Source organism: Aotus nancymaae, unplaced genomic scaffold (assembly GCF_030222135.1).
Source record: "Aotus nancymaae isolate 86718 unplaced genomic scaffold, 86718_ANA_hifiasm-v0.15.2.pri h1tg000046l, whole genome shotgun sequence".
NCBI lineage: Eukaryota > Metazoa > Chordata > Mammalia > Primates > Aotidae > Aotus > Aotus nancymaae.
In genome coordinates, this window is record NW_026988460.1 from 26587403 (window position 1) to 26602396 (window position 14994).

Sequence of the window (14994 nt, forward strand, 5' to 3'; positions counted from 1 at the left end):
GTGCTGGGAAAAGGCCCTGATAGTCTTGGCAGGCGGAGGGGCTGTACCACCATCCGCATCTGAAAGGCATCTTCATCACACAATCAGCATCCTAAGGCCGTGGGGTGGGCCAGGACTATCAGGAGGAGACTGAGCAGAAGGATGAGTGAAAGGAGGGTATGAGTGATTATCAAGCACCTACTATGTGTCAGGCATTAGCCCAAGTCACAAGGCACAGAAGGTGGGCTCAGCAGGAGCACATGCCAAAGGGCCTAAGGGTAGCCTCAGTTCAACGTGAGTCAGCAGCACTAGGAAGAAGTCAGGAGAGTTAGTAACTCTTTGGCGAGATTAATAGGAGTATGGAGTTGAGAATGAAAGAGGTTATAAGGTGTGCTCTAATCAGACTCTACTGGGCTCTGGCATTTGTCCCTGTACCCTACTCAGTCAGCGACAGGCAGTCTGGATTTGAGGTTGGGAGGTCTGAAGACCTGTCCCTTGAGGGTAGCTGGGCCTATGGAAGAGCAGGCACCAGTCCCTGGCCCCAAGTCTGCAGTGCTGACCTGGAGCAGCTTGATCAGACAGGGTGGCAGCCTCAGGGGACTGGGCTGGGACCCTTGGAGCCGTGGGAGAGGCAGTGGCCGGCCCATGAGGGGCAAGCTGCCCACAAAGCCAGGCCTCCCTTGGCAGAGGAGCATGGTGCTTGGCATCCCGAGGGGACTTCTCACCATGGACTCTGAGCCACACCCTCCTTCCCTCGAGGGGTCCGTTCCTGAAACATCCCCTACCAGCACAGCATCCCGGCGCCCCCCAACTGAGTGCCACGCTCTTTCCCCAGGACCTCATGCAGGTGGAGGTGCTGCTGCTACAGGCCATAAGGATCTGTACCCCCATCACGCTGATGAGTACAGCCCAGGTAAGGAGACCTCCTGGGCTCTGAATCTTGGTTCCCAAAAAGCCACTGCTGAAACCCTGTCCTTGAGCTAGAGCATTTCCCCACCTCCTCCATCTGCCCGGCTGAGGTATTTATGGGAGGAGTGCCAGCTTCCCGCCCACCCCTGCCCAGGGAGACGCCCTGATGAAGGCCTTCTTCCTGCTGGCCTGTCACCTTCCCAGATCTCAAATAGCACCGGGTGCCTAACAGGAGCACAGTGACCGTGGCACTTAGTTCACTCTGTGCTGTCTTGGACATTAATCCATTTGGTGTTCATAGCACCACCCTGGGAGGCTGGTGTCAGAACCATCTTCATGTCGTAGACGAGCAATTGAACACACAGAAAGCTTAAGATCTGTGCCCAGGGCCATACAGCTAGGAAGTGGCGGCAGTGGGAGTGGACTGGGCAGCCTGGTGCAGCACCTGCTGTGGCCTTTTGCTGTCTCACCTCCACCTGTGCCTTCAGCAGACTCTCAGCAAATAGAGACTGAAGGAGCCGGGGACCCCATCCACGTGTGCCTTGTGAGCAGGGACCCCGGCTCAATTAGGAGAGAGGGTCCTGGAGGAACCAGCAGTGTGGGGCAGCATGAGCTGTGCTGCTGGGGAACCCCCAGCCTTCTAGAGCTCCAGGGACTCTTTCTAGAAATGAGTCTTGGCCATGCGGAGGTACAGCCCACTGCAGGGGAGGGCCGCATGGGGAAAACAGTCCCGCCTCTGGTTTGCTCATTTGGTATTTCATCCAAACTTCCGAACCTGTGCCATGCCCTTCTCTGGTTGGGGAAGAACTGGGTACATCTCCCACTGCTTGAAGGAGGCAGCAGAGCTTCTGGGGACCTTCCCAGTGCTGGGACCCACTACTCACCAAGCCTGACTTCTCCTAGATGGCTGTCTATGTCACCAGCATCACCAACCACCAGAATCCTTTCTCCTTTGGCAATGCCGTGCCAGGCCTTGACCTTCCACTGGTCTGTCACCAAGAGCGACATCCTGGACCTCTGAGGGCGGCACCATGAGGTCGGTAACCACCTGCCCAGAGCCCACCTCCCACCCCATCCCAGGCCAGCACCCCAAAGGGCAGGGAGGATTCCTGCCACATTGTCTCAGAGGAAGTCCCCACCCTCACACTCACAGAGGCCCTCCCACTTTCTGCCCTCTCCCGAGGCTCATCAGGACTCCCTCGTCCCAAGCGCTAACCACGCAGACAGGGTGAGTAGGTAGCTCTCCTAACAGAAGCGGCTGTGTGGGGAAGTCACAGAAGCCCTGGGAGATCAGAGTCTGCAGCTTCTGACCGTTTTCTGAGATGATGCCTTGCAGCCCTCAGTTTCTCCTTGTTTATCCCAGAGGCCAAACTCCCCTTCCCTTAGCCCAGCTAGGGTCCCTGGCTCCTCCTGAGATGTCAAAGCTGGAAGGTGCCAGGGAGAACCTACTAAGTCCCTTTTTGTGTTAACTGAGGCCAGAAACAGGAAGGGTCTTGCCCAAGGTTGCCAAGCAAGCAAGTGGGGAAATGGAACTCAGCACCCGTCCCTGCCACTCCAGGCTCAAACTCAGGTGGGCCTTGGGCACACAGGACCCAAGTGGAGGGTGGCTTAAAAAGTCGCTTCCTGCCCAATCCAGGGACAGTGGGGATGGAAGCCAGGGGAGAGGCTCCAGCCCAGGGATGGGGTTTCCTAAAGGCTGCCCAGAGCTCATCTAGTGTAGAACAAATACCTCCCCACCCTACCCAGTGGGAACAGGCTTCCCCAGATTGCTCCCATGGAACACAAGCAGTGAGACTTCTTAGCAGATATCTCAAAACAGAGCAGTCTGCGGGGACACACTCAGCATTTCTCTGGGGACCTACACACACTGAAGGCTGTGGGATGTCCTGCTGTGGAGACCCCTGGCTCATGTTGCTGGGCCCAGTGTTTTCCAAATGCACCCATGCACCTTGTGAGATGCAGGCAGGGTGGGGCACGTGCACCCCTGCTGAGGGGACCTTGTCTGAGACCTGGCCCTGAGGAGCTCTCAGTCTGCAGGGTGACTGCCCCATCACAGTGGGGTGAGCATCCTCATGTGTAGGGTGCTGTGGGAGCTGGGGCCGAGCAAAGGCTTCACAGAGGAGTGATGTTTTGAGATGGGAGGGGCTGCCTGGCAGGCCCTGCAGAGGGACTGGCAAAGGCCTGAAGGTGGAAACTCACTTGATGTGTGCCAAGAATAGCGAAGAATTCTGAGCTTAGGGTCTGGGGTGTGCCTTGACGCAGGGAGAGGCTGGAGCTCACTGTGTCTGAGTGGCTGTTAATGTAGTCATCTGTGTTTAACAAACATGCACAGAGCAGCTGACGGAGGCTGAGGTGCCCTTGTACACTTTCCAATATTCCTGTGTCCAGTCCTCAGGTGAGGCGTGTGGGGCAGGGGTTGCCGCCTGCTGGTGCCCCTGAGGTGGCGAGGGTCAGGGTCACAGCGTGAGTGGGGCTGACTTCAAGAGGCCTGGGGACTGTGCCCTGCCTGCATTTGGAAAACAGCCTCAGAGAGGGAGGGGACCTGTTCAGAGCCATGGGGTCAGGACTGAGTTCAGCATTTCTCCTGCCTGGGGCACAGCTCTGGGTATGTCTCCAGCCTGTCACTGCTACCTACAGGTACAGGATTGGCCCAGGAGGAACAGTTGGGGAAATCTGGGCAGAATGGATTCTAGGGGGGCTTCACTATAGAGAAGACATCATGGCTGTTTCAGGAGCCAAAACCCACCACCTACCCAGACCAATGAATGGATTCAGGCTCAATTTTCAGTTTCTCGTCGGCTGCTGGGAGAAGCATCTTGTTCAGTGAGAGAACACTGGGCTGCAAAGTCTAACCAGCCTGGGTTTGAACCCCCTTTCTGCCACATTCTGGCAAGGCATTTAGGCTTTGAGCCTCAGTGTTGCCACCTGTGAAATGGGTGACATGACACTGTATCACAGACTGCAGGGTGGGGTCATTAAAATGCTCAGCATGGTTTGGCACACAGGTGGCGCTCAATGAAGCTTCCTTGGCTCCCTCTCTAGGTCACAGTTGGCATCCCTCAGAGGATTGTGACCCATCACGTCCACCCCATTCAGGGGTGGACACCCCAAGGCAGAGTCCTCCCTGCTCTTCCTACACCTCTGCCTGTGGGTTGTGAAGCTGCTCCATGCTGAGCCTCCCTGCTGTGACATAGGGACACTGGGGCTTTGCCCTACATGGAGCAAGTGACAGGTGGATGGAAGTGTCCCTAGTAAATAACTGAGGGTGGTGCCACGTGCCAGAGCCTAATTGCTCCATGCCAGGAAAGCAGAGCGGCAGAGCTGAGGCAGTTCTGTGGGCAGGAGCAGCTGCCAGGCCCCACCACGGCTGGCCCAGGGACACTGCCATCAGGGATAAAGGAGATGCATCTCAGGCACAGTGAGTGCTAGGCCCAAGCTCAAGGGCTCTTCTAGTGGCCAGCACAGAGTAGTCCCTCAACTGTTGGTCCCACTGCCCTATTTGTCCCCCTGGACCAAGAAAAGCTGAGGGCTGGCAAGGAGGGCAGCCCACCTAGGGGCATCTTGCTGGTGTCACCATGAGAGAAAAGAGACCACATTCACTAAATTTTATTGCACGATATTGTTATAATTGTTCTTTTTTTAATATAGAGATGAGGTCTCACTGTGTTGCCCAGGCTGGTCTGGAACTCCTGTGCTCCAGCAATCCTCCTGCCTGAGCCTCTGAAAGTCCTGGGATTACAGGCATGAGCCACCATGCCCGGCCTGTTTTACTTTATTATTGGTTATTGTTGCTATCGCCTACTGTGCCTAATTGATAAACTCTATCATAGTTTGCATATTTGGAAAAAAACAGTATATATAGTGCTTGGTACTAACTGCAGTTTTAGGTATCCACTGGGGTCTTGGAACTTGACTCGTAGCCAAGGGTGACCACGGTATGCCAGAGCCCAGCCGAGCTGTGGAAGTGCATTTACCCCAGGGCCTCATTTTGCTGATGAAACAGCAGAAGTCAAGAGGGAAAGAGTTTCCTTTCAGACTGCACAAGGGAGGCAGGGAAGCTGTGGAAGCAGCAGCCCCATATGTGTGCTTGGACACAGCCCTTTTCCTTTGGAAGCTGCCTTGGGCAATGCCCACTGCCAAGTAACTTCCAGCTCTGCAACTCCAGACAGGTGAATTCCCGAGGATGTTAGACCATCCTGGCCCCACTGCTCTGTCTGACCCACCTGACTGCTTTCCTCTCCACTGCTCAGCTCCCTCACCAGCCTGCTTTCTAATTATCTGAGTACAATGATCTGCCAACTGCAGCCTATAGGCTACTAGATTAGTCCATTCTCCAAATGGGAGAAATTGGCCTAAACGAAGGGGCTACAGGCCCCATCCAAGTCTGAACTCCAGCAGGGCAGTCAAATCTTTAACCTCCAAAATGATCTCCTTTGACTCTACGTCTCACATCCAGGTCATGCTGATGCAAGCGGTGAGTTCCCATGGTCTTGGGCAGCTCTACCCCTGTGGCTTTGTAGGGCACAACCCCCTCCTGGCTGCTTTCATGGGTTGGCATTGTCTGCAGCTTTTCCAGGCACATGGTGCAAGCTGTCAGTGGATCTACGATTCTGGAGTCTGGAGGATGATGGCCGTCTTCTCACAGCTTCACTAGGCAGTACCCGAGTGGAGACTTTGTATTGGGGCTACCACCCCACATTTCCCTTCCACACTGCCCTAGCAGAGGTTATCCATGAGGGTTCCACCCCTGTAGCACACCTCTGCCTGGACATCAAGGCATTTTCATACATCCTCTGAAATCTAGGCAGAGGTTCCCAAACTTCAATTCTTGTCTTTTGTGCACCCGCAGAACCAACACCACCTGAAAGCTGCTGAGACTTGGGGCTTGTACCCTCTGAAGCCACAACTCAAGCTCTATGTTGGCCCCTTTTAGTCATGGCTGGAGCAGCTGAGACACAGGACACCAGGTCCCTAGGCTGCACACAGCAAAGTGCTGGGTCTGGCCCACAAAACCATTTTTCCTTCTAGGCCTCCAGGCCTGTGATGGGAGGAGCTGCCATGAAGACCTCTGACATATCCTGAAGACATTTTCCTCATTGTCTTGGTGATTAACATTTGGCTTCTCATTACTTACCCAATTTCTGCAGCCGGCTTTAATTTCTCTTCAGAAAATGGGTTTTTCTTTTCTACCGCATCATCAGGCTGCAACTTTTCCAAACTTTTATGGTCTGCTTCCCTTATAAACATAAGTTCCAATTCCAAACCATATTCCAATACATAAGCTGAATGCTTTTACCAGTACCCAAGTCACCTCTTGAACATTTTGCTGCTTAGAAATTTCTTCTGCCAGATGCTCTAAATCATCTCAAGTTCAGAGTTCCACAGATCTCTAGGGCAGGGGCAAAATGCTGTCAGTCCTTGTGCTAAAACATAACAAGAGTCACCATTATTCCAGTTTCCAACAAGTTCCTCATCTCCATCTGAGACCACCTAAACCTGGACATCACTGTCCATATCACTATCCACATTTTGGTCAAAGCCATTCAATGAGTCTCTAGGAAGTTCCAAACTTTCCCACATTTTCCTGTCTTCTTCTGAGCCCTCCAAACTGTTCCAACTTCTGCCTGTTACCCAGTTCCAAAGTTGCTTCCACATTTTTGGGTATCTTTACAGCAACACCTCACTCTACCAGCACATTTACTGTATTAGTCCTTTCTCATGCTGCTAATAAAGACATACCCAGGACAGTACTTTATAAAGGAAAGAGATTTAATGTACTCACAGTTCCACATGGCTGGGGAGGCCTCACAATCATGGCAGAAGGCAAAAGAAAAAGACATGTCTTACATGATGGCAGGCAAGAGAGCTTATGCAGGGGAACTCCCATTTAGAGAACCATCAGATCCTGTGAGACTTATCTACCACAAGAACAGCATAGGGGAAACTGCCCCCATGATTCTACTATCTCCACCTGGCCCCGCCCTTGACACATAAGGATTATTACAATTCAAGGTGAGATTTGGGTGGGGACAAATCATTGAAGCCAAATCATATCAGCTATACTGGTTTGCTGCCCATTTTTGCAGGGCCCTTGAGCTAAGAAGAGTTTTTACACTTTCAGATGGCTGAAAACATCAACAGAACACTATTTCATCACAAGTGAAAGTTCTATGTAATTCCAGTGTCCATTGTTATTGGAGCATATCCAGGCCCACTTATTTCCATGTGGTCAAGGGCTGTTTTTGAACAATGACAGAGCTGACTGGTTGTGGCAAAGACCACATGACTCACAAAGCCCAAACTGTTTACCATCCAGCTATTGCTGACTCCTCTGGGAACTCCAGGCTGGCTCCCTCCTCAGGAGCTGTGCTGTGTAAATGTCACCTCTTCACAGGGCCCTTCTCTGTCCACCTTTCATACCTCCATGACACCCTCCATCCCATCCTGTCTCTTTCTTCGTCTGGACTCATCTGATCTGAATTGGTCTTCAATTTGTGCACTCCCACTAGAGTGTCAGCTTGTGGAGGACAGGAATCCATCAGCCCTGCTCATCCCTGGATCTCACCTAGTGACAGCCTTGCATATTGAAAGCACTCAGTGCCCATTTGTTTACTGACTAACTGATGACACCAGGAACAAGGAGCAAGTCTTGAAGCTGAGGGGAATCCCAAATCCTATCTTCAGATAGAAGTTTGCTCCTTGCTCCTTTCTGGGATGGGTGAAATGGGGCCTGGGGAGGAGATGATGGGAGAGGGAAAACTGCCACCGTGGATTCTGTTACACAGAAGCCAGTGAGTACAACCATCTTTCACCCAAACGGGAGCAGCTGCAAGTGCCCCTGGAGACTGGCCACATGACCTCAACCTGGCCCATCAGAAGAGCTCAACCTCCCCAGCTACAGTAATTGGCTAACATTTGGGCATGTGACCAATCAGGTGGTGAGAGTCAGGGCAAGGGTTGGTAGCAGGAGAGAGAAGGTCTATTTCTGTTGAGTGGCTGCAGATGTGGGTGCCTTCTTCTCAGCTTGAACGGAAAGCCCCCCTGAGCATGACACCACACTGAGAGAAGGACACAGAGTTAGAGGTTGGGAGAGAGTCCAGGTGACATTATTGAGCACCCAGGTGCAGCCAAGGTACTGGTACCCCAGAACATTCTCATTGGGATCCAGGTGGCTGTGAAGGTCATCTAGAGAGGTCAGCAGAGCTCCTTCAGCCTCTGGAGTTGATAGCTGTGAAGTCAATATAATGAGGGCCCTGAATCACCCAACCTCCACCAGCTTCTCCCTGTGACTGCCATCGTGGGCACTCTGAGTTATGTAGCATGCCAGCTGGGGCAGCTACTTCACTACATCCTACAGCCCCACCAAAAGCAGGAGGAAGAGGCCTGAGGCGAGTTTCGGCAAATAGTATCTGCCCTACAGTATCGCCACCAAAATAAACATTTCCACAGGAACCTGGTGCCCTGGAATGTACTGATATTTACAAGATGCCAACTACAATATAAAATAGCTGACTTGTCTTTGGCACCAGATTTACGATAGGCTACAAGCCAGACACTTTTTGTGCAATTCCCCATTATACTGCCCTATGGTGGATGAGTGGAGGTGGAATCTGGAGTCATTTTTTATACCACCACAGAAACTTACCATTTGTCAGACCTTTGTGGAGCTGAGGAAATACTGTGTGGCAAATATAAAGTACAGTTCTTCCTTCCTTCAGAAGGAAAAGGACTCATCAACACGTTGCTGCCTGCAAACCCAGGGAAAGGCCACCTGCATCACATTATATGGCATCAGTAAATCAACATGGGCTAGCAGGAGACACCAAGGCCATACCGGGAGCTGCTTTTTCATCACCAGATTCACACTGCATCTTTTTGGGAAGGTTAAAAAATAAAAAATAAATGATTACCAGGATCACAGAAGGAAAGAGCTCATGATGTCCATGGAATTCACACAGATCACATCAAGGAATCTTTGGATTCCTTGGCTGCAGGAAAACTGAGGCAGTGGGCTCCAACATCACAGTGAAGTCCCTGCCTTCAGCAGATCCCACCAACAGTCACAGTGCTTCCCATCACCTGAAAAAACTCATGTATTAAAATATTAAACTTGTGCAGAATATTGGAAAATGGTGCACAGTTCATATGTTCTAATTTGTTTATCTTGTGTCCAAAGTGTCTTGTCGTTCCAGGCTGCTCTACTTCTTGTGTATTAATAAAAAGCCTGAGGTATAATAAGGCCTCCAGATCAGATGAGTAAAACTGAAGATAGTCACAGTTCCCAGAAGGAAGGCACAGTACAGTTAGGCAGGGCTGCATGGGAAGCAGCAGGATTGGTCAGGAGGCAGAGGGAGGGGTACTCAGAGCAAGTACCTTTCCTGTGCTGCCTATAGGGTAAAAGAGTAAGGGGCAATGAACAGACAGGAGAGTGCAGTTCCAATCATTCCAGTCCACAGGGGTCTGCATCCTGTCACTGAGGTGATGAGGGCAGTAGGATAATGGTCCCAGTGTGACAGCCCACAGGGGAAGTGTCTGGGGTGTGGACACTGGATTGGTTGGTTTGTATTTGAAAAGTGGGCTGGATATAGTGGTGCACACCTGTGATCCCGTCACTTTGGGAGGCCAGGAGCTCAAGACCAGCTTGGGCAACATAGTGAGACCCCGCCTCAACAAAAACTAGAAAATGAAAAAAAAACTTTTTTTTTTTTTTTAAGATGGGTTTCTCCATGATGCCCAGGCTGGTCTTGAACTCCTGACCTCAGGTGATCCACCCACCTCGGCCTCCCAAAGTGCTAGGATTACAAGCGTGAGCCACCGCGCCCAGCCAAAAATGAAAAAATTAACCAGGCATGGTAGCACACACCTGTAGTCCCAGCTACTTGGGAGGCTGAGGCAGGAAGATCACTTAAGCCCAGGATTCAAGGCTGCAGTAAGCTCTGATCACACCATTGCATTCCAGCCTGGATGACAGGAGACCCTGTCTCTCTCTCAAAAAAGAAAAAGAAAAAGCACCCTTTGGAGGAAGATTCCTCAAGGGGAGAAGGTGACGTGGGAGGCAAGGGGCAAAGGCAACATGACTTGGCGTATCATGAAGTTGTTCAGAACGTGAAGTCCTGTGTACACATATAGTGCAAGTTTTAAAGCTCCAGGTTCGCAGAAGCTAGAAAGATGGCCAAGGTCAGGGCTCAGTAGAGTGTCATCTCGGAGAAGCCTTCTCTGCCTATGCCATCTTCAGTGAGAGCCTACCTGTGCACATGTCCCTAGCCGTTCCCACTGTATTCCCTTCATGACATTCAGGGCCTGTCCCCTTCTGGGCCTCCCACCTCTCCCAGATTAAAAGTCTTCAGAGCAACCCCAGGGCCTGCAGGACCTGGGCCCCCAGACCTCCTAGGACTCCTCTCACCACTGCCCTTGTCTCAGGCCACTCCAGCCCCATCTCTGCTCTCCTGGTTTCCCTGAGCCCTGCTTGGCTCTCTGCAGCACTTCCCTCTGCCACCACACTGGGTAACACTCAGTTTGTCTCTACCAGCAACAAGGAGCAGCTGGGTTTTTTGTTTTGTTTTTTTCTAATTCCTGCTTTTGTCTACAGCCTAGATCATGGCTGAGTATGTAATAGGGTCCAATAAATAGTAAAGGAGCAATTCTTCTCACCACCTGACATGTGTTTATGCTCTCCAGTATCTACTCCTTCAGTGCACATTCACTGAGGCCCTACTGCAGGCTGGGCCTGTTCCAGAAACCAAAGCACACCAAGGGGAGAAGCAGACAGAGATCTCCATTCTGATGGGCTGATAGCCTAGAGGGAAAGAAAGAGGAAAAAAAATAAGGAAGCAATACACAGTCAGGTGGTGACATGAACCATGAAGGAAGACACGGTCAGAAAGGACGTTTCTGGAAATGCCTGAAGACATTTAGAGAACAACTAATGCAATGGGCAGAGTGTTCTAGGCAGAGAGAATGTCAAGTGCAAGGGCCCTGGGGCCACGACGGGCTCCATGTTTGAGTGTTTAGTCTGGATTCCTGGTTTTAAGTCTGTATTTTGCCTTTATTTGTAATCCTACATGTTTCATCTTACCTAGCTAATTAACCCCAGTCCCAGTAATGCTGAGAGATGATGCTGGCTTGACCCAAGGTAGTATCAGAGGAGGGTCCTAAAAGTGGTCAGATTCTCAATATGACCTGAAGGTAGACAGTACTGGATTTGCTGCTCAATTGGATGTGGACTAGAGAATGAGAGGGGATAAAAGTGGCTGCATATGTTTGGTCTGAACAAGTGGAATAAGTCACCATTGACTATGATAAAGAATACTGGTGGGAAAACAGGATTGGGTGGGATCGGGAACTCAGATTTGCATATGCCACTTTTAGACACCTACTAGATCTCTGTGGAGCTTTTGAGTACAAAGGCAGATATAAAAACAATCTAGAGTTGAGGGGAAAATCTGTGCTGCAGGAGAAATGTGAGTCATCAGGATACTGAGGGTATTTAAGTCAGGATACTAAATTAGGTCAGCCAGGGGGTAGTTGTAGAAGAAATGTCCACAGCCTGAGCCATAGACAACTCCAACTGTGCTAGTGGAAAACAAGGGCCAAAGTTTAGCAGTTGGAGAGCCAAGAAGGAACCAGCAATGAACACAGAGAAGTATCAGCCAGTGAAGTATTTAGAACATTCAGAGAATGGTGAGAATTGTGATTCAGAAACCAGAGAAGAAAGTGTGTCAACAGGGTGTAAGGATGAACTGTGACAGATGCCAAGGAGGGGTCAAGTAGGGGGCGGTCTGAGAACAGATCACACAATCTGACAACATGGAAGTCACTACTGACTTTCAAGACTGATAGGGACAAAAGCCTGAACAGTAAGGGCTCAAGACCCAGTAGAGGGAACAGTTGATGCAGAGAAAGGAAAGAATTACCTTTGAGTAGGTGAGAAGGCCTGGGTTCTAATGAGAGGTTAGTTTTGCCAGGAGCAGACAGTTCAGAGTAAAAGAGTGTAGATACTATGGGCATACAGGCAGGGGAGGGGGTAACTGCCTGTGGAAGTTCTCATCTGACTGCATGGATTTTCCCAGTGGAATGGGAAGCAAAGCTGACAGCTGAGAGTAAGGGTAGCGCAGGGCAGGTGGCCTCAAAGGTTTAAAGACGGAAACAGATCCGAAAGATTTGTGTTCTTCACCATGCTGCTGGGAGGCAGGAGGTCCCAGGACAGAGCACCACACTGCCCCAGGTCCTGGGTAAAAGGGTTTCCCATATGTTAAAGACATAGCTCTGCATTTCCTACCAGGGCAAGCTGCTTTTAGTCTCAGTCTTAGCTATGCATCTGTAAAGTTGCTTGCTGTAAAGGGGTCAGACTGACAGCCTCAGAGGAATGTTCTAAAGAGAAGCCAGGAAATAACTCGTGTGATACAGGATCAGCAAACATTCAGCAAAGCTGAAAACAAAGCACCCTTAGGGAGGGGGAAATGCTACTGTGTTTACTCCTGTTTTGTAGATGAGTACACTGAGGAACAGGGAGGAAAAGTGACTTGCTCAAGGTCACAGGGTCTTCTTGAGCCTGCACTATCCATCTCCTCTGCCACATAGTACCTTCCAATCTCCACGCACTACATATCTCACTGGGTTCTACAACATCTTTGAGTGAGACACATGACTAGCTCCATTTTAAGGCTGAAAGAATTGAGTCTTCAAGTTACAGACCCAAGGCCAAGTCTTTCATCTCTAAGAGGATGGTGTGTTTAATAACCTAGCTGTTACTACTTGCTGGGTTATGTGACCCGTGGAAGTCACCCTGCAGCGAGATTTCTGTGGAACCTCAAAGGCAGGGAGTAGTGCTAGGGCTCAGCCAGCAAGGAAGCCGGCGGGCCACTAGAGGGTGACGTGGGAGTAGCATGGCCTGAGCTATTAAAGAATCAGAGAGGAAGCCTTGCACATTTCGGTGTTAAAACACTGGAGTTGAGGGTTGCTCAGTAATCACTCATCTGGGCTTTCCCAAATTACCCTGACAAGAACGCTTGTCAAAACCACGTTTCTGGCCAGGCGCTGCCTTTCCTAGCCCCTGTCCCCAAATGAAGTTCTTCCCAAGGGAATGTAAGTAGAAGGAATCTGTGACTTCTGTTGATTTTTTAAAAGATGGGATCATTTTTTGCCATCTCCTCTTCCCCCTGTTGCAGGCAGAGGCCTCTAGGCTCTGGGGGATGGTGGTGCAAGGTGGAAGGGGCAGGTCTTTACAGCAGCATCTGCAGGAAAGCCTTTCTCCAACCTCTTGGTGGTTTACTGGCAATGTTTGGTGGTCTTTGGCTTAAAAATAATCAGTCCAGTCTCAACCTCAGCCTTAATAATAAGGGATCAAGCAGCAGTTTTCTACTCAATGTTCCTGATACCCAGAGTCAAGCATTCTGCTACACTAACACTAACATTATAGCTAAAGAATATTCACTTTCTGTTACGTTGTGTATCAGTTGTACTGATGTAAGGAGACATTCAGAACTACTGTGAGGATATTTTAAACACTTGTTAAATCTAGTTTAGCCTAAAGCTGCCTCCTTACCTTACATATTTTAAGTTCAGCTGAAAGGTTTTCTGCACATTGTAAACTATAACAAGCAGGTGCATGAACAGACCTTAAGCTACACTTGTGCCAATCATGGAGTTTTTGCCAATCAAATGTAGTCAACTGTTCGAACAGTGTTCAAATAAGGTAAGGCCAAGGTGTAACCAGTCCAGCTGTTTCTGTACCTCAGTTCCATTTTCTGTACATCACTTTTCTTTTCATAAATCTTCCATTATATGGCTATGCTGGAGTCTCTGAGCTTGCCCTGGCTCAGAAAGCTGACTGATTCGAATCATTCATTGCTCAATTAAACATTTTTTTTTTTTTGAGACAGAGTCTCACTCTGTCACCCAGGCTGGAGTGCAGTGGTGCAATCTCCGTTCACTGCCACCTCCACCTCCCGGGTTCAATCGATTCTCCTGCTTCAGCCTTCCAAGGGCACTCACCACCATGCCCAGTAATCTTTGTATCTTTAGTAAAGAGGGTGGTATTCAGAGTACAGACCATAAAAAAAAAAAAAAAAAAAAAAGTAGAGAGGGGGTTTTACCCTGTTGGCCAGGCTGGTCTCAAATTACCTCATCCTCACAAAGTGCTGGGATTACAGGCATCAGCCACCATACCTGGCCCATTATACTCCTTTAAATTTAATTCAGCTTAAGTTTTTAACACACTGAATAGGGAAAACTGTGTTTTTTTTTTTTTTTTTTGGTTTTTAAAACTTTATGTACAAAGAACTATCATGGTTTTTCATGGCAGATGTCTTGGATAATCCTTTGAAGATCATTTAGTCCAACTTAATGAAACCTATATCCTTCGTGTACTGACGGAAACACTGGCGGCACATATTGAGACCATATTTCTGGATCAAACCGTGCCGGTTTGAACAGACTCGACAAGAGCGAGAACCCTGGCCGAATTTTCGCGGGTGGCTCCAGTACAGCTGCTGGTGACCCATCTTGCTCTCAGAAAGGCAACGAGGGAAAAACGGGAAAACTGTTTAAAACAACATCATATTTTTCAGAGGCTAATACTTTATTAGATGGAAGGATCAGAAGGCTGGTGCAGTGGCTCACACCTATAATCCGAGCACTTTTGGAGGCTGAGGCGTGCGGATCACGAGGTCAGAAGTTCGAAACCATTCTGGCTAATATGGTGAAATCTCGTCTCTATTAAAAATACAAAAAATTAGTAGAGTGTGGTGGCATGTGCCTGTAGTCCCAGGTACTCGGGAGGCTGAGGCAGTAGAATTGCTTGAACCCGGGAGGTGGAGATTGCATTGAGCTGAGACTGTAACACTGCACTCCAGGCTGGGCAACAGAGCAAGACTCCATCTGAAAGAAAGAAAAAAAAAAGATGGAAAGATCAAAGAGTAACCATTTTCATTTTTATAGTATTGCAGAAAAAATCATTTGCTGTGCTAAGTGCTTTCATGTGGATTATTTTATTTAAACCTCTTAAAAGTCCTGTGAGATAAAGGGTATCATATTCATATTTACAGATGAGGAAACTAAATTTAGAAACTGATATAGTAGTGAAACAGCAAAACTCTTGCTATGCTT

The 14994-nt window shown here is 49.5% G+C and overlaps 2 protein-coding genes across 9 annotated transcripts in view; one reads left to right on the forward strand and one right to left on the reverse strand.

Moving 5' to 3' along the window:
• The window catches only part of LOC105705222 (abasic site processing protein HMCES-like), a 77957-nt gene extending 69821 nt beyond the window's left edge, over nt 1–8136 (forward strand). For 5 of the 8 annotated variants that reach the window (XM_064362093.1, XM_064362092.1, XM_064362097.1 and 2 more), the window contains 3 exons: nt 815–892; nt 1792–1924; nt 5917–8136. In XM_064362093.1, the coding sequence (XP_064218163.1) occupies nt 815–892; nt 1792–1923 (210 nt within the window). In that variant the 3' untranslated portion in view covers nt 1924; nt 5917–8136. The remainder of the gene's footprint in view (nt 1–814; nt 893–1791; nt 1925–5916) is intronic. The other 3 variants (XR_010337235.1, XM_064362095.1, XM_064362096.1) reach the window with 3 other exon arrangements.
• A 6024-nt stretch (nt 8137–14160) lies between these two features.
• LOC105705223 (small ribosomal subunit protein uS14) lies at nt 14161–14417 on the reverse strand. The gene has a single exon (XM_012435017.3). The coding sequence runs from the start codon at nt 14388–14390 to the stop codon at nt 14220–14222; it is 171 nt and encodes a 56-aa protein (XP_012290440.2). The 5' UTR covers nt 14391–14417; the 3' UTR covers nt 14161–14219.
• Nucleotides 14418–14994: the final 577 nt, after the last annotated feature.

Coding starts and splice junctions, on each gene's coding strand:
- LOC105705223 (XM_012435017.3), bottom strand. CDS start 14,390: ATGGGTCACCAGCAGCTGTACTGGAGCCACCCGCGAAAATTCGGCCAG.